This window comes from Muntiacus reevesi, chromosome 19 (genome assembly GCF_963930625.1).
Source record: "Muntiacus reevesi chromosome 19, mMunRee1.1, whole genome shotgun sequence".
NCBI classification, from domain to species: Eukaryota; Metazoa; Chordata; class Mammalia; order Artiodactyla; family Cervidae; genus Muntiacus; species Muntiacus reevesi.
Window position 1 is genome coordinate 58282225 of NC_089267.1, and position 25589 is coordinate 58307813.

At 41.4% G+C, this 25589-nt stretch overlaps 1 protein-coding gene across 7 annotated transcripts in view; it reads left to right on the top strand.

Annotated features, from left to right (window-relative positions):
- Window positions 1–25589, top strand: part of RARS2 (arginyl-tRNA synthetase 2, mitochondrial) — a 93994-nt gene that overhangs the window by 739 nt on the left and 67666 nt on the right. For all 7 annotated transcript variants that reach the window (XM_065911542.1, XM_065911538.1, XM_065911537.1 and 4 more), the window contains exons 2-4: window positions 13595–13668; window positions 18626–18728; window positions 20164–20247. In XM_065911542.1, the coding sequence (XP_065767614.1) occupies window positions 13595–13668; window positions 18626–18728; window positions 20164–20247 (261 nt within the window). The remainder of the gene's footprint in view (window positions 1–13594; window positions 13669–18625; window positions 18729–20163; window positions 20248–25589) is intronic.

Here is a 25589-nt window from a genome sequence, read left to right on the forward strand (position 1 = left end):
GCAGTGCGGTATGTAACCATTGTGTTAAAACCATGTGTGAAATGCTAAGGGAACATGGAGAAGACCTCTTAGTGTCAGAGAAGGCTTTGTGGAAAAGGTGTTGCGGAGAGGTTCAGTAGAAATATACTAACTGAGGAGTGAGATCTTGGTGGGGATAGGATTTTTCGTGAAGAGCATGCCCGTGGAGGCATGATAGAGCGTGGCATGCTCATGAAACCACAGTATTTGGGTATGACTGATTCTTCAGGGTATACCTCTGATGCTTACTTCAGCAGGTTCTTTTGATTCTGTTTTCAAAATAATATCTTGAATTCATCCACTCTTCTCCCATTGCTACTGTTCCTTCTTTCCCCCACCCCAAGCCAAACTACCATTGTCACCTGCATCAGCTACTTACAGCTGCATTCTGCTGGGTCTTTCTGTCTGCATTGTTGCCCTCTCTCCAATCCATTCTCTGTAGCAACAAAAGTGACTTCTAGAGCATAAATCAGATCACTTATCTGTTTAAAAAACTACACAAACTCACTGTCAGAACCTTAATTAACATCTTTCTTTCCAACAGTAATTCATGCCACTCTAGCCCGTCTTTCTATAGGATTGTAACCACACTGTAATTTTCTTGTTTTCCAACCTAGTAAGTACTTTCCATTGCCATCACATTCAGATTGCATAGATTATTCCCTGTGCTTGAGGAAATGCACTTTGTACTATGACTTCCTATACAAGATGGAAGTTGCACAGAACAACAGTTTGTAATCTGTGTGCCTCCTTTTCTATTCTGTACTGCTTCATTTTTCCCCAAAAATGCTGGTTGGAACTCACCGAATTTATTCCCGACCGACAACCTATAGTTTGATGAATACGTCCTCCAGTTGTTCTCTATCAGTCCCTGTCTGCTCTGTCATAACACTTATGAGTTCATTATTTTGTCATATTTTACTTATTTTGGTGTATAAGTGTCATGAAGACAGAGAGCATGTTTTCTTCACTGTTTCTCCCCCAGATCAGAAAAGTGCCTGAAATATACATGTTGGGATGTAATATAAACTTTTCAGCTTCTCCAAATGAGTTCACAATTTTAAAACTGTGAGATGACATGGTAAAAGTGCAAAGAATTCAAACTCTAATCCTTTCATTAATGTAACAGATTTACTCTTGGCAGCTTTTAATTAATCTGTCAGCTATCAGATGATGGTATTGATTTCGAGTTTCTTGCAAGGGTTGATGATGTTGATGATAATGGAGTACCTTACTTGTACCCTGCAGCGTTTTACAGGGCTACTGATAAGCTTTAATTGTGTAATATTAACACAGAGGGCTTAGTGTTGAAAACTGCGAAGAGTTTGTGATTTTACCCTGCAAGTTAGTCAGCCCCAGTTCGTGAACAGTGGCAGAAAATATAAGAGCCCTGAGAGAAAGAAAAGGATTATATTATTTCATTGTTTCCAGCAAAAGTAGTAGCCAGAGTGTCAACATTTTCTTGCGTGGATTCCCCAAGCTCCAACTCTTCCCAGAGGGCCTGTGCGGAGGGTCAGGCCCTATAGTGTGATCTGTAGGAGCGGACCCTGAGACTTCTGTAATGACAGCGGGCCTGTCCCCCTTTATTCTGATGTGCAACACTCCTTTCGTCTCACAAAGCTGTTTGTTATACAAGCATCCTTGAAAAGATAGTCCAGGACAAAGAGCAGTTTGGGTTTTGCATAAGACTTGCAGAAACTTAGAGTCCCATAGAGATTTATCCTCCAACCCTCAGCTAGTGGTATGCAGATGAGGTGTTCAGTACTTGATATTAGTATCTCATTTAATCATCTCATCCATCTTGTGCTCTTGGCAGCATTATCTCCACTTCATAGAGGAGGACACTTAGACTCAAGAAGATGGAGAGAATAAAGTCACAGAGCTACACAACTGTGGAGTTCAGTGACTAACCAACCCGACTGACTCAAAACACAAACTGTTTGGATTCTGTAGAATGACCTTGGTAAAATGTTCAGCGCTCTCTCTGGCTCGGAAACATAATGACACAGTATAGACTTGTTTCCTTTCCTCATTTGCTTTTCCTTTAGGTTTTGATGTTGAGGATAGTTCATGTTAATTCCTTTTAATTTTGAAGCAATTTCAAACTTATGGAAAAGTTGTAAGAGTAGAGAGAAGTCCATATACCCTTTTTCCAGATTCACCAATAAATGTGTTACATATTTGCTTCATCATTATCTTTGTATCTCTATGATCTGTTTTGCTGTATCATTTGACAGTAGGTTTCATAAATTATACTCCTGAACCTCCTAATACCCAATTGTTTACTTCTAAGAACAAGGCTTACCTTAGATAACCACAGTTCAGCTACTAGATTCATATCAAACTGATAGACTTTTTCTAAAATTTAATTTACAATCCATCCCAGTTTTGTTGATGTTTTTCAGCAGCCTTTTTTTTCCAGTATAGGCTCAACACATTTCATTGTTATGTGAGTGTTACATTTTAAAGACCTTAAGCTCCCCTCCTCATTAATTTATTATCTATTGAATATATAAATTGATAGAGGAGATACACTGATAACAGTGAATAGAAGACACGGCTGCCTGACTGCTGAGGACTTGTGTTGTCAGATCTCATGTGTGACCTCAAGGAGCCGTTAAAACTGTCCAGTTGTTGTCATCTAGTCCTAAGCTGGAGTATCTCCCCAACATCAATTTTGCAGCTTAGGACTGATAATTTGGAAAGATACTCTCACACATTCGGGTGGACCACAGTAACGACTGTATTATCTGAATGTGTACTTTGCTTCCAGCCTATTCTCACGAGCTCACCAGCATTCCGTTCAGCTTCAAACCACAAGTTCTATAAGAGCCATGCTAAATTCTTTCATTATAAATAACTGCAGGTAACTTGCTGTCATATCATTTGGGAAGTTCTTTTTTGATTTAAGTCATACCTTTGACTATGCCAAAATCTTTGACTGTGTGGATCACAACAAACTGTGGAAAATTCTTCAAGAGATGGGAATACCAGACTACCTGACCTGCCTCCTGAGAAATCTGTATGCAGGTAAGGAAGCAACAGTTAGAACTGGACACGGAACAACAGACAGGTTCCAAATTGGGAAAGGAGTACGTCAAGGCTGTATATCGTCACCCTGCTTGTTTAACTTATATGCAGAGTACATCATGAGAAACGCTGGGCTGGAGGAAGCACAGGCTGGAATCAAGATTGCCGGGAGAAATATCAATAACCACAGATATGCAGATGATACCACCCTTATGGCAGAAAGTGAAGAAGAGCTAAAGAGCCTCTTGATGAAAGTGAAAGAGGAGAGTGAAAAAGTTGGCTTAAAGCTCAACATTCAGAAAACTAAGATCATGGTATCCGGTCCCATCACTTCATGGCAAATAGATGGGGAAATAGTGGCTGACTTTATTTTTGGGGCTCCAAAATCACTGCAGATGGTGATTGCAGCCATGAAATTAAAAGACGCTTGCTCCTTGGAAGAAAAGTTATGACCCATCTAGACAGCATATTAAAAAGCAGAGACATTAATTTGCCAACAAAGGTCCATCTAATCAAAGCTATGGTTTTCCAGTGGTCATGTATAGATGTGAGAGTTGGACTATAAAGAAAGCTGAGCACTGAAAAATTGATGCTTTTGAACTGTGGTTTTGGAGAAGACTCTTGAGAGTCCCTTGGACTGCAAGGAGATCCAACCAGTCCATCCTAAAGGAGATCTGTCCTGGGTGTTCATTGGAAGGACTGATGCTGAAGCTGAAACTCCAATACTTTGGCCACCTGATGCGAAGAGCTGGCTCATTTGAAAAGACCCTGATACTGGGAAAGATTGAGGGCAGGAGGAGAAGGGAATAAGAGGATGAGATGGTTGGATGGCATCACCGACTCAATGGACATGAGTGAGTAAACTCTAGGAGTTGTTAGTGGACAGGAAGTCCTGGTGTGCTGCAGTCCATGGGGTCGCAAAGAGTCGGACACGACTGAGCGACTAAACTGAAGTTTCAGCTGATGCCTTGTTTGCTGACTGTTTGAGTCTTTGAACTAGTTCCGACGTGAAGAAAATCTGCGGATGTGGGAATAGCGGTGCACTGGCTCTTGCTGGCAAACATACACCAGGGACTGGTTATATTAGAATCAGAAATGAGGAATAACCAAGGATAATTGCTAGTTTAAGTAATTCCAAATCCAGAAAAATGATTGATCATCTTTTAAGAATTTTGAAAGTCATTGCGTTGTAGGCTGTTATCTGGATAAAAATATAGAGCTAATTTTCATAAGGTATCAGTTCTGCCACCTTATGTGTTTGGTTGCTAAAACATAAGGATCTTTTTTTCATCAGCTCAGTTAGGATTTTTTATGTGGTTATTGGAGATTTGATCTTGAACCTGGCAAGTTAAACTCCTAACTGAATTTCAAGTCTATGTAAACCAGCCACACTGATAGTATGTTGTTTGACTCTGTTCAGTTCTTGACGATCAAACGTGGGACTTATGTGTGCCTGTGTGTAAGGGAAACAGATTGTTGAGAACTGCCCTTAAGCTGATGAATTGTCTTTTTCATGCCGGGTATCATGGGAGCCAGGTTCTGTAACATTAGCATCTCTGACTTTAGGTTGCCAAATCCAAGGATTAGAATTGTACCTGGCACATTGTAAGCATTCAGTAGGTGTTAGCATTATTGTGTTATACACGGGAATCTCTGGTGACAGGTTCCCAAACCAGATCTGGCTTATGTGAATTTTCACTCTGATTCTCCCTGTAAGACGTGGTTCTGCTTTCAACCTCACGTTTCCTCTTTGCTCAGTTGTAAGTTATTTAGTGTATTTTTCACAGACTGTGCCTAATGTTTTGTGGATTTTATTCCTCTGTCTTCAGGTTTAAATTTTTGAGCCTTAGTCTTCTTTTAGTGTTTTATTTTCAACTGAATAAACTTCTGAAATATTCTTTAAAAACTTTTTTCAATCGCTATTATGAGGCCTCAAGTGGATAGCTATCAAAATGCCCTTGTTATATCTGTGGTAGCCCCAGATGAAACCCAGGAGAACACCTTTACCTAAAGGGAAAAGAAAGGAAATCTGTAGCCAAGGAAACTCTTAGGTCACTTTCTCATCAGAGAAAACACTAATTTCAATCTCAGAGACAGTTGAAGAAAGTCTTATTATTTCCAGAATAATTCAGAACCTATGAGGCTAAGGAAATGAAAAAGCATGCTCTCCAATATTTGACAGTGGTTCTTAACATTTTCTTATTTGTGTGTGTGTGCCCCATCCATTTGAATTATACTCCTCGAATTAATTAAAAACCCTCTCTCATTTGGGCACTGATTGTTAACATAGGAGGCAGCTGGTATATCCCTATGCGGTTTGTCTCTAGCTTTGTCTACTTGAGATGGGAATCACCCGAGAAGCATTATAAACAATACCTGAGCCCAGGTCCCCTGGGCTGCGATGGGGTAGGGGCCTTGATGTTCCAAACCTTATCAGGTGATTCTGATATTCACTCAGGCTTGATAGCAGCTAGCTAAGGATGACCACCAGCGGAGAGGTGTAGTACAGTGGTCCCCACGCTTTACCTCACGTTAGAATCAATCCCAAGAACCTTTGAACGTCTGGTGCTCCGGTCACACCCTGTATTAATTAGAATATTTGCACGTGGGAGCCAGACCTCAGTGTTTTCTAAAGATCCCTGGGTCATTCCCATGGGCGGCAAAATGTGGGAACCCCTGGTATGGTGATTGAGAACAGAAGATACAGGTATAAATCCAGCTTCTCTGCTCAGTGGGTAAGTTCACTGTACTTTATTTGTAAAATGGAAAATTATTTAGCTACCTTATAGACTTGTCATTAAGATTCAATGAATTAATATAAATACGGTGCTCAGGATTGTGTTTTATATATTGTATAAATGCAGTATTCATTAGTCATTATTATCTTAGAGTTGAGGATGTGGTATTTTGAACCCCCTCGCCACACCACTCTCCCCAGAGGCTGGTGTTGGGGACCTGGTTATTATCCACCAGCCTCGCGGAAACCTTAGCACCCGTCTGGTCAGGCCATTCAGGATGGCTGTTCCCTTGCTCTCTGTATATTCTCTGCTGACCCGGCCCTGCTTCACTCGCATGACTATCCAGTCCTCCTAATTACAGGGCTTAGTCAGTGACTGCCTACTTTCTTGACCCCCCCCTCAGCTGCTGGTTTTTGGTAACTGGTGAGCCAGCCTGACGTCAGTTCCGCCTATCAGTGGTAGCCTCTTTCTTCCCCCAAGTAGCAGAAACGGCTGCCGTGTCTTGACTGCTCTGCAGGGGGGATGTTTTCAGGTCCTAAGCTTCAGCCGTGTAGGATTTTTCTGTCTGATAAATCATCAGTGTCGGTCTCTGTCTCCTGGTCCCTTTCTTTGGTCTCCAGGCTGGGCATCAACAAGGCTTTCAGGCCTGCAGGGTGCGGTGCACAACCCCACGTGAAGTTAGGTAACCAGAAAACTGTTTATCTGAACCATACTGCTAAATTTTCAACAGGAATTCCTTAACAGTAGATCCTTTCATAAAGTTGTGCTTAAAGGAAAAAGCCTTTCTCATTCTTGCAAAAGTAATACCTGCTTATTGTAAAGAATTACAGTAAAAAAGGCACCAAGAATTTTTTTTGGCATCTCCCCCATAAGTAGTTATCATCACTAATGTTGACCTTTATTTTAGATACATTTCTTTGCAGGTATATAGGTGGAAAAAAGGAAGGATAGATAGGCTTTTTATAAAAATTGGGCTGTATTGTAACCAGTTTTTTTTTTTAAGTTTTACAATGATAATGTCTGACTGCTAAAAGTATAATACTATCATGATTCCTCATATATTCATAACCTAAAGGTAGTTTTAAGTAAAAAGTGTTAAATACAGTTTAGCTTGAATTTAACAACAACAACAAAAGTACATTTCAAAGAATTATTGATATATTTTCTAAATGAGCCCTCTCACATGACTATGAGATCATGAACAGCATCACAGTTTGGAGCGTTTTTTTTTTTTTTATAATCTTAATGGTTCAGAGACTTGTCTCTACAGAGAAGGAACTGGTGGTTACCGAAGGGGAGGAGCTGGGGGATCAGACAGAAGGGTGGAAGGAATGAAGAGGCAGAGCTTCCAGCTGCAGGATAAGTAAGTCACAGACACAACGTACGCATGAGGAGTACAGTCAGTACTCTTGTAGCAACTTCGCACGGTGGTAGATGGTAACTGCACTTATTTTGGCCGTCATTTCACACATTGTTCTGTTGTACGCCTGAAACTAATAGAACATTGGATGTTAATAAATTTATTAAAACCTTGGCGTTTCAGATTTAGGCAGTATACATGACATTCTTATAGCTGGTGTAACTGTCCTCTGCCTTTCCGGATTTGTTTCAGTAACTTTGTCAAAGTTAGTAACACTTAGTAATGACATCCACATACTTCTATTCTCTTTATTTTTAACTAAATATGATGCTTACCGGGTATGTGTCCAATCTTCCTGATACATGGCTTAATTGGCTGCCTTTCTTTATGAGTAGATTTTTCAAGAAGGGCATTATGTTTTTAAACTTTTTTTAAAAAGAAATTATGACTTTTCAGATTAAAAAATCCTAGACATATCAAAAGGAGGGTTAATCACTGGAAAATTAGCATGTTTAAAAATAATATGAAAATAGTAGATTTAGAAATAATATTAAAAATCTTCATTTTAGAAGTAAAGCAATAACACCAGATTGTTTAGTTCTGGTTTTGATTTTCCAGAGTCTGATACCACAGATGCAAACACCATACAATAATCTAATGTTACTTTAAATTTTTCTGATTTTCATATATTGGCAACTAATTCAATTTAAAAACCAGCTGAGCAGATGGAACAAGTGTATCATTTTGTAGCTTCTCCAGTAGGTGAAACTGGCCCTACATAAATTCTAAATTATTTGCTTTAACCAGAATGTGACCTTTGTGAATAGGTAACACGGTGACAAAGTAAAATACATTATTTCACTTCTGGAGGCTTCTTGATTGGGTGCTTTATTTTTGAAATTTAGTGACTTGACCAGGTTGTGTCATTTTCTGTATTGTGTTTTCCTGATGTAGTCATTAATTTTGATCTGTAGATTCCATTTGTTTGTCTCTCCTTTTTCCTTTTTAAGACAGTGGAGAAGAATGCTATTCATACCCATGTACCCATCCCCCAACCTGAGAAGTAAACTATTACAAATACTGTTAAGCTCCTGGGTACCCGTCCCTGGTTGCAAACTCTTCACATGCGGGGTTCTGTGTTTATCATGTGTGTGCCGTGACTGACTACCTATGAAAGTGCCCCCATGTAGTATTCTTTTGCAAGCTGTTAAATTTTACATAGGCAGTAATCAAACTTTAGTTATGCTTCTGCAAGTTGGGGTTTTTTTGTTTGTTTGTTTGCTTCAAATATTAAAAGAGATTTCTCCATGACGGTGCGCGGAGATCAGGTCCTTTTACTGGTGAGTCGTGTGCCACGGCAGTAATATACCACAGTTTAGATTTGGTTCTTTATTTCAGGGATGCTCTCCCTTTTATTGACAATTGTGCCCTGTCACCTGGGTCACACCTGATTCTAGCTGTCGCTGATGTGAACAGCTTCACATGTGCTTCCATCTACTTACCATTGAGAGCACTTCATCCTGGTGAAAAGCCTGCTGCCGACACAGACTCAGCTCAGGTGGAGTGGAGTTAACACTCTCAAAGACCCCCGCTCAGTCACTAAGGGATGGGGACTCCTGCTCCCTACTTTTGCATCGACACTTTCGGTATAGATTGTATGCAAAAGTGAGATAGAAACTAAGCCCCTATTGCCTGTATCAGTGACCTTGATAGCACCATCTTATATTTACTTTTTCTCTTCTCTCACTCTCCCCAATATATCACTTCTGCCCTCAGAATCACTTCCCAGATAAACTGCCTGCATGCAGTCCTTTTCCCAGGCCCTGCTTCTGGGGGAGCCGTGATATATCTATGAGTACTTTCTATTTTTCTTAGGTTTTGTTCATTCGTTTCTATGACTCCTGGTAAATAAGACTAAGGGAGGAGACTTGCTCAATAAGACTGCTCCATTCTGCTTGAGTCTTTCGCATCTCTTCTTGGCACGCCGGAGCGTGGGTTTGCGCTTTGCCTCTAGACTCACTGCCGCTGGAGAGCCGGGGCCTCTTCTTCCTGTCCACTTGCTGCTTGGCGGCTGTGTTTTGGTTTTTTAATTTCTAATTGAAGGGTGATTGCTGCACAGCATTGGTTTGATTTCTGCCGCCCGTCAGCATGAAGTAGCCATAGGTGACACTGTGCCCTCCCTGGCTAACCTCCCTCCCGCCTCCTGCTCCCCCGCCTCTGAGTCGCTACAGAGTCCCAGCTTCAGTTCCCCAAGTCCCACGGCATTCCCGTTGGCCGTCTCTTATTTTAGGGACACCAGTCACCCTGAAGTTGAGTTACCTTTACCCAATTTTATGTACCCTTGTCAGATTGCTTTATGTTTTTTAAAATGTATATTCTGATTATCTTAGCACTTTTATGTTCTATTTTCAGTTCTGACTACACTCTTCCTTTGTGTTTAATTATTCTATACTGTTTGATCAGCAGACTCCCTTTTTATTTCACTGTGTTTCAATCGTTTAGTTCTTATTATATTCAGACATCTTGAAGCCTTTGTGAAGAATGTCTCTGTATTAACTTGTATTTTTCTTCTAGAGCTCTTTGATCTCTTGTATGCCACATTCCTTTCATTCTGTCTTTTTCTCTTTTTCTTGCGGCCCCTGCCCGTTCTCTCCTTATCCAGCTTTCTTTCAGTTTGTCTGTTTTTCATGCCTGTTCTTTTCCATCTTACTAGTGCCTGACAGCTCTGCCCAGACTTTGCATTTGCTTCTGCATTGTGTGGGCAACTTCCTTACTCTCCATAGCAGCATTCTTCTTGGCTCAGGTCACTTTCCTGGTTACAAAATATCCCTCTGCAGCTTTCCACTCCTCCTCTGTCTCTCCAGGAGGGCATGGAGACCCCTACGCATTACTCCTGAACTCTGAACTCCAGGAGGGCGTGGGGACCCGTACTCATTACTCCTAAACTCTGACTTGGCACATTTCTGCTGCTAGTCCTGACGTTTTTCCATCTTCCTGTCAAAGTTTCTCCTATGCCTCTTCCTGCCCGTGCAGCGCAGTATCAGGATTCCCTCCCTTTGACTGCGGAGTGCGTTGTGTTTCCATCGGGGAGGCCTCAGAGTCTGGCCCTGGAGTCTTCACTTCTGCTGGGAAGCGCCCGCAATCACGTCTGTTTTACCTGTTCTCGCCTGCACGTCTGCAGCATCTATCAGTCATAGATGGGAAAAAAACAGAATTCATTGTTTCCTCTCCAGATTTGGTGTATTCATGCGATTTTTAATTCAATTTAGGAGCCTTGCCAAACAGGGCTGCTCTATTTCTTCTCAGAATCTGCTGTATCTTCCTTGGTTTCCATCCTTGAAGTTCATAACCTTGGGCCATGCCTATGGTGTATTTGTTGCTGGAGAACCAACCAACCTCTAACCTTCCCTCCTTTCTCCTCTTCTTTCTTCCTTTTCATTTTAATTTGTTAATGGGTAGGAAATGGGAGATGATTAAAGAAGACTTCTTTCTACTACTTAATCCCAAAGTCTGTCTTTTGGGTTTTAATTGTGGGAAAATACATCTGGTGGGCAACAGAGGATGAAATGGTTGGATGGCATCACTGACTCTGTGGACATGAGTTTGAGCAAACTCCGGGAGATAGTGAAGGACAGGAAAGCCTAGCGTGCTGCAGTTCATGGGGTCGCAGAGTCAACACAGCTTAGCAACTGAACAGCAACGCATGTAACCAAATTTACCTTGTTGTTTTTTTAACCTTGTTTTTTAATAGTGTTTTGTTGTTGAAGTACAGTTGATTTGCAGTGTTTAATTTCTGCTGTACATCAAAGTGATTGAGTTATACATATATATACATTCTCCTATGTTTTCCATGATGGTTTATCATAGGATACTGACGATGTCAGTAGTTTTCTATGCTATCCAGTAAGATGATATTTATCCATTCCATATATAATAGCTTACATCTACTAACTCCAGCCTCCCACTCCCCCTCTCCTCTACAAGTCTGTTCTCTTTGTCCATGAGTCTCTGTCTTGTAGATAAGTTCATTTGTGTCATATTTTTAGATTCCACATATTTGTTGTTCAGTTGCTCAGTCATGTCCAACTCTGCGACCCCATGAACTGCAGCATGCAGGTTTCCCTGTCCTTCATCATCTCCTGGAGATTCCACATGCAAGTGCTATCGTATGCTATTTGTCTTTCTCTTTGACTTACCTCACTTATTATGATAAATTCTGGTTTCATCCATGTTGCTGCAGATGACTTTATTCTTTTTATGGCTGAGTAGTATTCCGTTGTGTGAGTTTCACTCAGGGACCTTACTGATGACCGTAGCCTGGGAGACAGCCGCTTCGCAGCTCTGGTGAATTGCTCCAAAGAGGGAGGAAGAGAAGCCAGCTGAATCATGGGTGTTGGCTAGGGAGTGCATACAGTCAAGTTACATCTCAGCAAGAGACTGCAGCTAATCACAAGGAGCAAATGTCTCAGTTACTTATTTCAAGTGCTTCTTCAGATATGGGAAGATTCAAGAATCTGGATTTATTGAAATTCTTTCTAAGGGGCCTGTTTTTCCAAAGCACAGAGTGCCTCATTCTGTTTTTTGTTGGGTGTATTATTGGTCAGCAACTACAGTGGCTAATGACTTAACTTGTGTATAACTGCATGGTGAGTGACAGTCTTTTATTTTTCGGCAGTTTAGATATATTTAAAATAGGCAAAAATATAATAGAAGAATAGGCAGAAGATCTTATTACTTGGTAACTTTGAAAGATTTGGTCAAAATTAAACCCTTAAAAGGAAGAAGGAAATAACATTTATTACTTGCTTGTTACGTGACACATTTTGTTAGTCCTCACAAGATCCCTAGTTTATTATTAATAGATTTGTTACCTCCACTTTTCAGATAGGAAGACTTAAGCTCATTGATGTAGAATGACTTTCTCAAGGACTCATAGATAGTAAAAGTGGACCCTTTATTATTGATGTAGCTGTACTGGCAGGAACATTTTGCAGTATAAACATGAACTATTACAGTCTTTATTTGGTAAATGCTTTGGAACTATTTATCCACTTCTGAGCAAGTGTCTTAAGGAAAAAAGCCTTTTTTGTGAAGTATACAGTAATTCAGTTCCTAAAGGCTAGAATTTAAAAATAAAGACTGCACTTTGAGATTTAAACTTAAAGAATGAGCATATGCTAGGTCAAAGTAGAAAAGCAGAGTATCTTAAACATAAATGATGGCTCCAGATCTGCAAGTTTTAACCTTTTTTTAGGTGTATGAAGTTTACCAATTTCTCTTGATATTAAGAGGATAGATATTATTATTCATAATGGGGGTAGCGGCCTTAGTTTTATTCCTCTCCTTCTGAACACTTACAAACACCTCTGAAGAGGATTAAGATTGCTTCTTAATCTCTTCCAACGTTCTTTTTTTATTCACCCCATTGTTCCCGTTCCCTTCTCTCACCAGCTATGACTTGACCCATTGCAGAGGCTGCATAAAGATTGAGGAATTAGGGGAGAAAGGTGAAGACAGTTTTAAATTCATTATGACTGTACTGCTGTTTCACTGTTCTGTTTTCATGCATTTCTTGTTGAAAGGATATAGATATGACATAGGGATTAAATGTAGGTTCTTATAAGTTGCTTGTGTTCACATCTCTGCTTTTCTGCTTAAGCGAATTACATAAATTCTGTGAACTTCAGTTTCATCTCTCATGAAGTGAAGTCTACGATAGTGATCCATGGGATTGTTTCGGAGAACAACTAGGCATGCAAGAAATCCCTGTCATGTGAGAATCATTCAATAAGTAGGAATGTCTCCTCCAACGAACTTCGAGTTTCTGACGAGGGCAGTAGTTCACAGCTGTGACTGTTACAGTCCGTCAGTGAGCTTCTCGAAAATGCAAGCCGTAAACTTGGTAGCGCCTGGGGGTCAGGCTCCCGCCCCCACGTTGTTTGTCTGCTTGTTTAAGCAGCGTGAGATTTTTGTCTTTAATTCACTGCCGTATCCACAACCCCTAAAACGGTGTCTAGCACAAAAAGACTTTATGAATGAATCAAAGGCAGATTATCTTTGGTCCTCAGTGGCTTATCCCTGCTCTCTGAAGAAAAGGTTTTTAAATTTGCAAATAGGAAATTCATCCTTTCAGTAAGCAGTTCCTTTTGCCAATAATGGTCAAACCCTGGCATGGTTTGGCCTCACCCGTGGTCATGGTCGTCCTCAACTCCTGGCAACCTGATCTAATCTTCAGTCTTAGAGTTTGGGGCTTTCCAGAATGTCTGATAAGTTGAATCGTAAATTATACAGTCTATTGAATCTGGTGCTTGTCATGTAACAAAGTACCTTTGAAGCTCATTTGTGTTGTGGTTCAGCATTTTTTAAAATTGTTGAGTAGCATTCTGTTAATCTGGAACAAATATGTTAACAGTCTTGCTCTGTTTTTTTCTTTTTGTTTGATTTCTAGCTTTCCAGAGTGTTGGATCTTCCACCAGAAAACTTGATCAAGTCAATATCTGCAGTTCCGATTTCCAGAAAAGAGTTAAGTATAATATATTTGTAATGATCTAGAATGTGATTGATTTTGTCAGTTAACCAAAAAATGCAGTTACTGTCCAGTTTACAAAATAGTCCTTGAAATTATTCTTAATACATGATTTAATGTGTTACTCCCATGGCTTTAAATAATAAAAATTCTGTACTTTAATACTCTGACATGGCAGATTATATTGATATTCTCATGTTGTTTTGATGTTTAGTGTAATAACTATATGGCAGTCTGTGAGAAATTTGAAATGAGGCTTGGTTTAATTCTGTAACAGCAAATAAAAGAACTAACATTCTAGTTAGAAAATCAGTTTTTTTGAAGAGATCTTAGAGATTAAACACCTGTCTAATGCCTGAATACTATTGTACCATGTTTACTGCTAGATTTTTGGTGGGGGTTTTTTTTTTGGTTTTACTTTTTTGCTTGTTTCCGTTTGAGGACCCCCAGTGATAGAGAGCTACCGGCTAGGGCTACGTATAATCTATGTAGCTGCCACTTGGGTTCAGAGAGATCCATTTTGTGAGTTTGGTCATGTTCACTGATGCCTTGTTTACCAGCTGACTAGAAAATTTCAATACTTGAGTAAAGTACTCTCTCAGTTAATTAATAATGACAAGAGATTAGCTACATAGTAGGCTTAATGCTTTAAGCTTAAATTCTCATTATACTGTTATGATATAATGATACTATTATTACTGTACCATCATGCCCTTAAATATTTGTCCCCTTAACTTTGTTAGGATTTTAAGACAAAGTGGAATGAATGTTCTTTTTTTTCGCAGAATAGTACAAATGGATAAGTGGAAAAGAAAGAGAAAGGCTACATATGGTCTTGTAAAAGAGCATCTTTAAAATAGCCTGTTACCACTTCATCTGCATTGACTTCCAAGAATAGAGGAAACCACTGACCAAAAGATGGGCCTTATATGTAAACTGAGAGAGTGTTGCCAACAGTTACCTACTTTATGAATCTGTAAAGGGCATTTTGCATAATCATGGAAATGTCTCAGTTTTTATTTTATGTTTCAAAGACCTTTAGTAAGTTGAACTATCTTGACCCATCTTTTGTTTCTTGTTTTTTTAAATGAGTAACATTATTTATATTTCACATAGACAGTATTCTGTATACAGTATAGCATGCTATGTCACCACCAAAAATTTAATGTTCCATCTGCCATCATACAGCTGATCCCCTTTACCCATTTAGTTCTCCCCACCACCCCTTCCCCTCTAGTAACTAGAACTCTGTATCCGCATGTTTGATTTGATTTGTTCACTTATTTTTTGTTCTTTATACTCCACACGTGGGCACAATCATATGGTATTTTTCTTTCTTGGTCTGACTGACTTCATTTAGCATAATATCCTCAAGGTCCATCCACGTTGTCCCAAACGGCAAGATCCCGTCTTTTTCTGAGGCTGAGTAGCATTCCGTCCGTCGTGCGCGCGCGCGTGTGTGTGTGTGTGTGTGTGTGTGTGTGTGTGTGTACATCTTCTGTATCGATCCATTTCGGGGCGCTGGTCTGTTTCATACCTTGGCTGTTATAAATAATGCTGCAGTAAACGTATGGGAGCTTGTATCTTTTCTAATTAGCGTTTTCGTATTCTTTGGGTAAATACCCAGAAGCTGCTGGGTCACATGGCAGTTCTGGTCTTCTTGAGGAACCTCCGTAGCAGCTGCACCAATCTACATTCCCACCAGCAGTGTCTGAGTGCCCCTTTTTCTCCAAATTCTTGTCAGCACTTCTTATTTCTCACTTTTTTGACAGTACCTGTTCTCATGTGAGGTGATACCTCATTTTGATTTACATTTTCCTAGTAATTAGTGATGCTGGGCATCTTTTCACTTGCCTGTTGTCTTGGCCCCTCTTTTGAATAAGATTTTCTATACCTGCTTTGAGTTCCTTTGGGCAGTTCCACTTTAGCAGTCTGAAATACTAAGACTTTGTTTCATAGAAAATAAATAATGAGGAGGACCTCAATTTCTCTAGTCTACCAGTTGAAAATTCTGCATATTGAATTTGTTTAAAATAAAGGAATTGGTACTGCTTTGTCTTCATAACCCCAGTTACCCTTAAGAGTACTGAAACAAAGCCTAACTGTCCTGTATTTCTAAAGTGCTATAACATGCCAGGAAAATTAAGAAATACTGTTTTTGTTAATGTGGTTTATTTAACGTGATATGAATCTATTTGTTCAGGTAGTCTAATTCTCTGAATGATGTAGTTGACGCTTGACCAGCGTGGCTTTGAACTGCATGGGTGCAGCTGTACGTGGCTTTTTTTCCAGCTAGCAGGAACCGCGGTACTTCATGATCCATGGTTGGTTGAAGTCAATTGACTGCAGAGCCCCAGTGGGTCCAAGGGCTAGTGTTGGCCCCTCGGTGGCAGAGCCGGGTCCTGGAGTCTGTAGCTGCAAGGCCCCCCTAGTGGTACTAGTGTGGCAGCCCACTGGTGGGTGGTACTGGGTCTAATGTAACCCTGAGGGTCCAGGAGGAGTGCCATCATTGGGGGGAGGCGGGGGACGGCCCTGGGCCCTCTGGCGGGCAGGACCAAGTCCCAGGGAAGCTTGGGACTCAAGGTCCTGAGATACCTGACCTTCAGCTAGGTGGGGCTGTGTCCAGAGATGCGCCTGGCCTGATGTGTCCCATTCTTGATGCTGACAAGCTGGTCGGCAGGGCTGGGTCCTGAGGTGGCTGGCTGTGTGGCCAGGGGACCCCAAGGCCTGGTACAGGCCGGCAGATGGGCAGGGCTGGGTCACAAGACAGCTGGCTCCAGAGCCCCGGGGATCCTGGAACTAGAGCTGCGTCTTTTAGGGAGCTAACTCCGAGGGTGGCTAGCTGCTGGGCCCGCCGTCCCAGAGCCAGTGTTAGCCTGCTCATGAACAGGGCCACGGCCTAGAATAGTCCCGGGGCTGGCGATGGCCCCCTGGAGGGCAGGGTCAGAGTGACCCAAGGCTGGCGATCGCCCGCTGGTGAGTGTGGCCGTGTCCTGCCCCGGCTGGCTGAGGTGCCAGGGTGTCGTGGCGGTGGCGTCAGCCTTATGTTGAGTAAGGCTGTGTCCTGCTGGGTAAACCATATCTTTTGCTGCAGGGCCCAGGAATCCCAGGGCTGATGCCCACCCCAGAGAGGAAGGAGGGTCCCTATGAGCACTAGTGGCAGCCTGGGATCCCTTGGCTACTGTCAGCCCATTGTTGGGTGGGGCCGTGTCCCTGGCCTGGAATACCCCAGAACTGCTGAGGACTGGCTGGGACCCACACTATAAGCGAGAAGGAGAATTTGAGAACGGTCCTTACCAGCACCGCTTCCTCATGGAATGAGCCCCTAAACTGGCTGCTGTCAGCATCTCCGTCCCAAGCTGTGCAGCTGTGCTTCGTCCCTCAGCCGTGTCCAGCTCCTTTGCGACCCCGTGGACTGTAGCCCCCCAGGCTCCTCTGTCCTTGGCATTCTCCCCGCAAGGATTCTGGAGCGGGTAGCCATTCCCTTCCCCAGGGGTCTTCCCAACCTCGAGGTCGCGCTTGGATCTCTGCGCTGCAGGCGAGTCTTTGCTGTCCGGGCTCCGGGCTTGGTCCTCCTGGTCCCCCGGTGACTGCGGCGGTAGTTGCTTGTTAGAGAGTTGCAGGTTTGTGTGCATGCAGGAGGAGGTTGGCTCGGGGTTGCGTTCTGCCGCCTTGGTCACGGCGCAAGGCTCAGGAAAATTCTTAGTGGTTATTATTGACTAGATTCCTTAATGTAATCAGAAGTTACACAGCTTTTTAGGCGTGTGCCTGCATTTCAAGAATGATGAGGAAGTTATTTGTGCTCCTTTGTTTTGTGTTGAAGTGAAAGTCACACAGTCATGTCCGACTCTTTGCGACCCCGTGGACTATACAGTCCCCAGAATTCTGCAGGCCAGAATGCTGGAGTGGGGAGCCATTCCCTTCTCCAGGGGATCGTCCCAAGCCAGGGATCGAACCAGGGTCTCCCACATTGCAAGCGGATTCTTTGCCAGCTGAGCCACCGAAGCCCGTGAGCAGGTGAGGGGCTAGAAATGGGCAGACAGACAGCGGCCCACCCCAGCCGTTCTGCCCAGAGTCTCATTCTCTACTCCATCATTAAACATTCAGTGGTGGTGATTATGTGGCGGTTTGTATATTATTTTTATACCTTGAATGATTTCAAACTGTAGAAAATTTATAGAGATTAATGTAATGAATACTCATGCTCACTTTCTAACATGTCAGGTCTTAATTTTTTCCAAATTTTGTTTTTTACACATCAAACATTAGTTACTGTTGAAGCCACCTGTATACCATCCTTCCTTAGAGACAACTGCTCTTTGCAGCAAATGATCGTTTTCACTAATCAGTTGCCTGGTTTCTCTCTTGGTTTCTTTGTTTTTGCATTGTTTCATCACCAACCCAATGAAAAGAATGGTAATGTCTGTCTCTTTAAGGAACTACTGGGTGTTAAGAATAATACTTTTCTCATGTTAAAATTCAGATTTCACCATTTTTTTTTAAATTTTGCTTTGGTCATCTGAAGGTCAGTGAAGAGGCTTGAAAGAAGGAAATATTTGAAATAGTGGAGGAAAATTTGTAGAAGAGGTCAAGAGACTTGAGCTTTTTTCTGACTGTTTATTAGTTGCAGTAGACTTTTAGGGGAGACAATGAACTTACCAGACATCATTTTTTACGTTTGTCAAATAAGGTGGTTGCTGTGTGTCTCTTACAGAGATACCATAATGCTACAGGTGGGTGATGGAAGAGGAAGAATTTTATAAGATAAACTACTCAATCAGTACATAGTGATGATATTTCCAATTGCTTTGCTTTATATTTTGAAAGTGTAACTTCTTCTGATAGGAATATGTCAGCGTAGAGAACCCCAAAGCGATTAGTCTTTTTTTGTTGTTTCCACTCTGGTAACGTTCTTAAGGTGACAGTCTTTTCCTGTTCCACCTCTGCCTTTAGAGAGGTGGCCGACTTCCAGCTTTCCGTGGATTCTCTGCTGGAAAACAACAATGACCGTTCAAGACCAGATATTCAGATTCAAGCCGTGAAACTGGCAGAGAAGGTACTTCAGCGCTGTTACCTCTTTGACTTTATAATAAACATGTAAATAAAAAAATATTCTGCAGGCTATGTCAGCCATAATAATGGATTTAATAGTGTTTCTTTGTTCAAGACACCTTGGAAAGTATAATTTAAATTTATTTTAGCTGCATAGTATAAGGTTAGGATGGTTTTTGAAATTAGTTATGAAACATTCCTCTTGAGCTGACAGTATTCAATTTTTTGATTAACTACTTATAGGAAGACTGAGTGTTAATTAAATTTATAGATTAAGCTGGATGGACTTCTGAATTCAGGAGAACAAGTTTGATAAATTAGAACAGTGGGCTGCAGTTTTAAAAATGAGTTTCTGAGAAGATGAACATTAAAATATGAGAAGAAATATAGGCTGTAAATAGAACCATGATTTCAGAGAAGTGGTTAGATGATTTAATAAACCTCTTTCATTTCTAATTTCTCTGATGGGCTCAGTATCTAACAGAGGAATTGAAAGGATTGTGGAGAATGACCACATCTGAATTGTTAGTGTTTAATACCTTCAGAGAGAAAACGGAAGGTTTGGGACAAAGTTGTTTTGTTTTGAATAGGATTACTGCCTGTGATACTGAGGAAGGCGTGGGCGCGCTGAAGAGCCCAAACAGCGAGAGTCACCTTCACAGCAAAACGTGCAGAGAGCGCGTGTGGCAGAGAGGCTCTGGGTGCTAAAGTTCATTTGACCCCAGAAACCACCCCAGATTTGTTTTCTTTTTTTGCCACACTGCACGCGGGACCTTAGTTCCCCAACGAGGAGTTGGACCCGCAGTCTCTCACCCCAGATTTTTATCAGGAAGCATGCCAGGAATAAAATTCTCCTAACTACAGTATTTATTTCCTCCTCCTCCTGTGAGTTCTCAAAAATGAAAACTGGTGGCTCCTCAGTAACACCAGGTATCTCTTGAAATAAACTTAATGAGTCTCCCGGCTGCTTTGAACATCTGGTTGGTTAGAAATGGAAAGCGTGTTCATTAAAGACCAAATATTTAAATTTTTTACATATTTTATGGGGGTGTAAGTTGTTTTAGCGGAGGCCCTAACAGAGTACCATGTTCTATCACTCTTATGAAAGGTGGGTAAGATAGAGGGTTCATTGCATGTCACGGTGCGTAAGGTGGGGTAAAGTGATGGCTCCCTTTTTCCATATGAGAGAGTTTGAGGTGAGCGCATGGGAAAGAGGAAGAGAGAGTCTCTGAACAGAGCAGCATCCCAGTCGGGAAAGAAGAAAACGTGAGCACAAATGTAATGACAGAGCTGGAGAGACCCGCTAAGCCCAAGTCCAGACGCATGGCTATGAGAGAGGACGCACCTGCTGTCCTTGGAAGCCAGTCCCATAGGATTAGAGCTGCAGAACCCACTGGGCCTGTTTTATAACATACCTGTTTTACTTTATATCTTTGCAGCTAAAATGTGACACAGTGGTGAGTGAAATCAGCACTGGCCAGGGGACTGTGAATTTCAAAATCAACAGAGAGCTGCTGACAAAGGTGAGGCCGCTCACGGCGCAGCCGCTGCGCCTTCTCCCGTCCCCTGCTGCGCCTTCTCGCGTCCCCTGCTGCAGCGTTTTCCCTCCGGTTCTCAGACTGATCCCGCCTCCTCTTGCCTCAGACGTTTTGCACGTTCCGATCCCGCCGCCTGGAAACCCCCCAAGCTCAGCCTGCTTGTCCGGCACATCTTGATGTCCCCTAGCAGTGCCTTGCTGACCCCTTCATTCCTACATGCTCTTAACGTGTATATGCCTCCTTGGCAGAATTTAACTGTAGTTGCTGTTTTACATGTTTCTTATTTGATGAATGCCTTTTGCCCTTTAAGCTCTAATTCCCATTAGAGCTTAAAGCATCTGTTTTCTCACATACCCGGTTCCTAGTACAGCACCAGGCCTGAAGTAAGTGCAAGATAACCATTATTAAATGAATCAATGGACTCCGTATTGAATACAAGAAAGGTACTGCGGAGTGCCACCCGTTAGTAGCCTATAATCTGTTGGAAGCATAAGATGTATACAAGAAAAACCCTAAGACTCTTTTTCTTTTAATAAAACAATATGAATTTTCTTAAAGTGATTGGTATAGTAAGCATAAGAAAGACCAGAGATGGCGAAATAGGCTGACCTGAAGGAGCTGGGGAAACCTCACAGAGGAACTGGGTCTCTGCTGAGTGAGTGTGGAGGACAGGTAATCCTAGATAAGCAGGGGTATGAGACCCTTTGAGTTTTATCTCAGTTGAACTTTAAAATGTATCATAATGCAGTTTGGTCTATTATTTAAAAAAAAAACACCGTTGTTGGATAGGTTAGGCTTTGTATACACTATGGTCTTTAGTTGCAAATAAGGATAAAACCAAAACTTGTAATATAGTTTCTTACCAAGGTTATGTAGTTTACAGATATTTACCCATCAGCCCTATAATTCTTCTGAAAGAGTTAGTGTTGCATGCTTGTCTTTAGATCTTTGAACTTTTTTCTTTTATCTTTTTTCCCACTGTTATTTGAAGATTAAACTTGTTAAACCAAAATCTGTCACAGGGACAAGAAGGAAATTTGTTTTGAGCTTGTTCAAAAGTGTCTCTATCTTGTTGGGCTCTTGATAACATTTCTTATCAACTTAGCAAACCAGTGAATCTAATGTCCCATTTTGAAATAAATGACTCTTTCTTCCCAGTTGCTGTCTCAGTGTTTGCAGAAGGAGAAAGGCAACTCACCAGTGTGCCTTTCAAATTTTAGGCCCCTTGATAGACGCCAATATTTTACATTTTTTGTTTTCCCTGAGATGGGAAAATGTGCTATGGTAGATGAAGTTTGCCTTTATAGCCAGCTTAGCTGAAGGAGATGTGGTTTATATTTCGAGGCAAGGCACATATTTTGTTAATAATTTAAAATTTCAATGGTCGTGAGTTTTCATGCTTTATTACAATTAATTATGAGGTTTTTCTGTGGTATAAGGATGCCCACTAGCTCACTCATTAAAAATATTCGCACATCCCTCTCAGTTGACAGTGCGGGGAAAGAGTGAGAACTTTGAGGTCCAGCTGCTCTTCCTCATGTGGAAACCCTCCCTTCATTGTAACAACTTTGAGGCTCTGGATAATAACATGATTTTATTGTCCTTCATTAAAGGACAAGCAAATTGCTTACAGCAGCCCTGCCCAGTGTCACAGTAAAGATACATCCTAGAGCGCACCCATAGTTTGAGAAAGGGATGTTAAGCATTGTACCTGTGTTATATTATGATTTAATAGCAATTCTTATCTGCTCAAAGCCTAATTTCTTCTACACTTGGCGCTATTATTTTGGGGCCTTAAACAATATTCATTTGTGAGTCTCAAGTTTCCAGATCATATTGAAAAGAAAATTCAACCCTCTCAGGACCATTATAAAACTTTTTTTCCACTTTGAAGTTATCAAGATTAACATGTAGCCAGTGATCTATGTCCAAAACTTAATCATCAAGCAGAGAATTATGAGTTTGTCATTGCTTACACATGTACAAAATTTAGCCTTGCATAAAATGTATCTGTTCATGCATTGCAATTGAGTTATTAATATTGGCAGAATTGGGATGATTAAATGTTAGCTTAGGTTTGGAACACTAATAGCAGTTTATACTGTCTTCATATAAATCATCCTCAAAGGTAGGAGGCTAAAATGTGAAATTAAAAGCAGTGCGAACTGCCATATCTCTGGGACTAGATAATACATTTTTGGGGGCTGGAGGCACTTATCACTGTGAAGAGCTCTCGCTTTGGCACCAGACTTGTTTCTGGGGCTTCCCTGTTAGCTCATTGGTAAAGTCTGCCTGCAGTGTGGGAGACCCTGGTTCAGGAAGATCCCCTGGAGAAGGGATAGGCTGCCCACTCCAGTATTCTTGGGCTTCCCTGGTGGCTCAGCTGGTAAGAGAATCCGCCTGCAGTGTGGGACACCTGGGCTTGATCCCTGGGTTGTGAAGATCCCCTGCAGAAGGGGAAGGCTACCCACTCCAGTGTTCTGGCCTGGAGAATTCCAAAGACTGTGTAGTCCTTGGGGTCACAGAGAGTCAGACAAGGCTGAGCAACTTTCACTTTCACTTTTCAGAGATGGCTTTCAGAAGCAACTGTAGCTTCAGTTAACAGTTAATTCAGTTTCCAGGGAGGAAAAACAGAAAATGAGTTTAACCACATAGGGAAAAAGCAAACAAAATCCTGTTTTTGTTTTTTGGGTTTTTTTGGTGTGCCTTAGAAATAAACAATGAATAACCTCATTTTTTATTTCACATACATGCAGTTTTATTTGCCAAATTCAACTGTGCATGCTATTCCAAACCTTAAGGAAAAGAAAAAAAAAGACTCATTTAAGTGTCTCTAACTTCGCTCATTATTCACTAATTGAGTTTATGTCGGTAGGCAGTGCTTACATTCAAGTCATGCGTAGTGTCAGTTGAACACATGGAAAGCAGAGCACACGTTTCCGCTACTAAGGAACTGATCTGCCATTCAAGCATTCTAACTTCATTAGAAGTTCTGTTGAAAGTTGTAGAGAAATACTGACCAATAAAGAATTCATTAAAGTGGCAACATTCATCTACAGAAAATGGAATGGTGGTAGGGAAGCAGAAAGTACCAGCCAGTTGGAATAGTCACTAATTGGCTGAAGCATTCCAAAAGTGAAACTTTTGAAAGATTTAGTTTCTGTGAAGTTCTTTATGCACCTGCATTTACATTGCCAAGTATATCTTACCTTTAAACATAAATACTGGTGAATAAATGGCCCCTAACTTACTTCTGTTTTGTAATATCTGGGAACTTTACTAGCTCTCTGACATTCTTCTTTGTGCCCACTAATTGAATAAGCTCCTTGCTTATTATTTGCCAGGGACTGTATTACTGAAATCTAGAGACAAAATGGCATGTGTCCTGGCCTCAAGGAAAGAAAAGCATTGAAAAATCACAATGCAACGTGTAATGGCTAGACACTGGGATGAGCCATATAATGAAGGCATGTGTAAGATGCAATCCCAGTGTAAAGAAAGAAGCACATAAATCTCTTCTTTTTTTCCTTCACTCCATCAAAGTAAATCTGTCTTGAGGAGGTAGGAGATAACCTTGAATTAGGATGAAAATAAAGAATATCCTTGGGAGATACGAGGGCAGGCACTCCAGACAGAGGGGACAGTTGGGCCAGGGTACAAATAAGAATATGGCCTTGTCTGGAAGTCAGAGGGTGACTGAGTCTGACTGTGCGTTGGATGGCCTGGGAAGGATTGTCTGGAAGTCAGAGGGTGATTGAGTCTGATCTGTGTGTTGGATGGCCTGGGAAGGATTGTCTGGAAGTCAGAGGGTGACTGAGTCTGACTGTGCGTTGGATGGCCTGGGAAGGATTGTCTAGAAGTCAGAGGGTGATTGAGTCTGATCTGTACGTTGGATGGCCTGGGAAGGATGTGAAATTACACAGTGGGAAGGGCCTTACATGCTCTGCCTAGCAGTTACAGCTTTTTCCTCTGTCATTATTTCTGCCGTGTGTTATGTGTACCACAGGTGGCACCTGTGATGATTCTTTGGTATTATGCTAATGAAATTTATTTCATTTTAATCATTATATATTATCTGTTACTATAAAACAACACTTCTAACTTGTGATTTTTATCAGTATTACAGTGTGCTTTTCAACAAACCAATTTCCTCAAAATTAAAAAAGTAAAAATGATATGCATGTAAAAATCAAACCAGAAACTGTAAAGTCACTTAAGTGGTAAGAAATCATTGAAACCTTAAAACAGAAAGTAAATCATGGCCGACTCTTTTGTGACCCCATGGCCTTTAGCCCACCAGGCTCCTCCGTCCATGGGATTTCCCAGGCAAGATTACTGGAGTGGATTGCCATTTCCTTCTCCAGGGGCTCTTTCCAGCCCAGGGATCGAACCTGTGTCTCCTATATTGGCAGTCGGATTCTCTATCACTGAGCCACTAGGAAAGCCCATAGACTTGATTAAATATGTATATTATATAAGATAGGCATTCCTTTTCTGTTTTCGCTTTTATAGCAGCGTAGCTGACAGATGATGAGGGTCTAAACCAGAGGAGAGAACTAGTGATATGTTGGAGACAGCACATGCAGAGCTTGGTGATTAACAGATGACTGATTCTGGAGGTTGAGGGAAAAAGGTAGATCTTAGGAACTCCCAGGTCTCTGACTTGGTTAGCTGGAGGGTTCAGAGTGAAGTTTGTAGAAATGAAGAATGTAAAAAGAAGAGGAGTATGTTCTGTTTGAAGTGTCTGAGAGAGATGCTCAGTCCTGAGTTGTGTAGATCAATCTGTAGCACACGATTCTGGTAGGTAAGTGGTGAAGTCTTAGGACTTTACACCTCGGAGAAGTGTAAGTAAGGAGCTAGAAGCGAGAAAAGAGCGCAGCAAGGGAGACAGGTGAGCATTGAAAGAGGGATCTGCAGAGGAAAGCAAAAGTCAGGAGAATGATGTCACTGCAACCAAGGAAGGAGGGGTAGTTTCAAGGAGAAGGGAGTCGTCATCCATCAAAATGGTGCTTAAAAGTGGTTACCCCTGGGGAAGGCAGAAAAGGATGAGGATTAGCACAGACTTTCGCCTTATCTTAATTTGTTTAATTTTTTAAATTTTACAAAAAATGAATTGATAAAAATAATAAACACAACTTAAATATTCAGCTGGGTTGACGTTTAAAATACTGATTTTGAGAACACCTTCAGTGAAGTAGTAGAGAAAGAAACTATATATAGTTAGCAGGTGGGTTGAATTGTCAGTGAATGCTTTGGAAGCGAAGCACATAAGGTGGTCTTAAAGGTTTTTTTTGTTTGTTTGTTTATGTCAGAGAAATCAATTATTC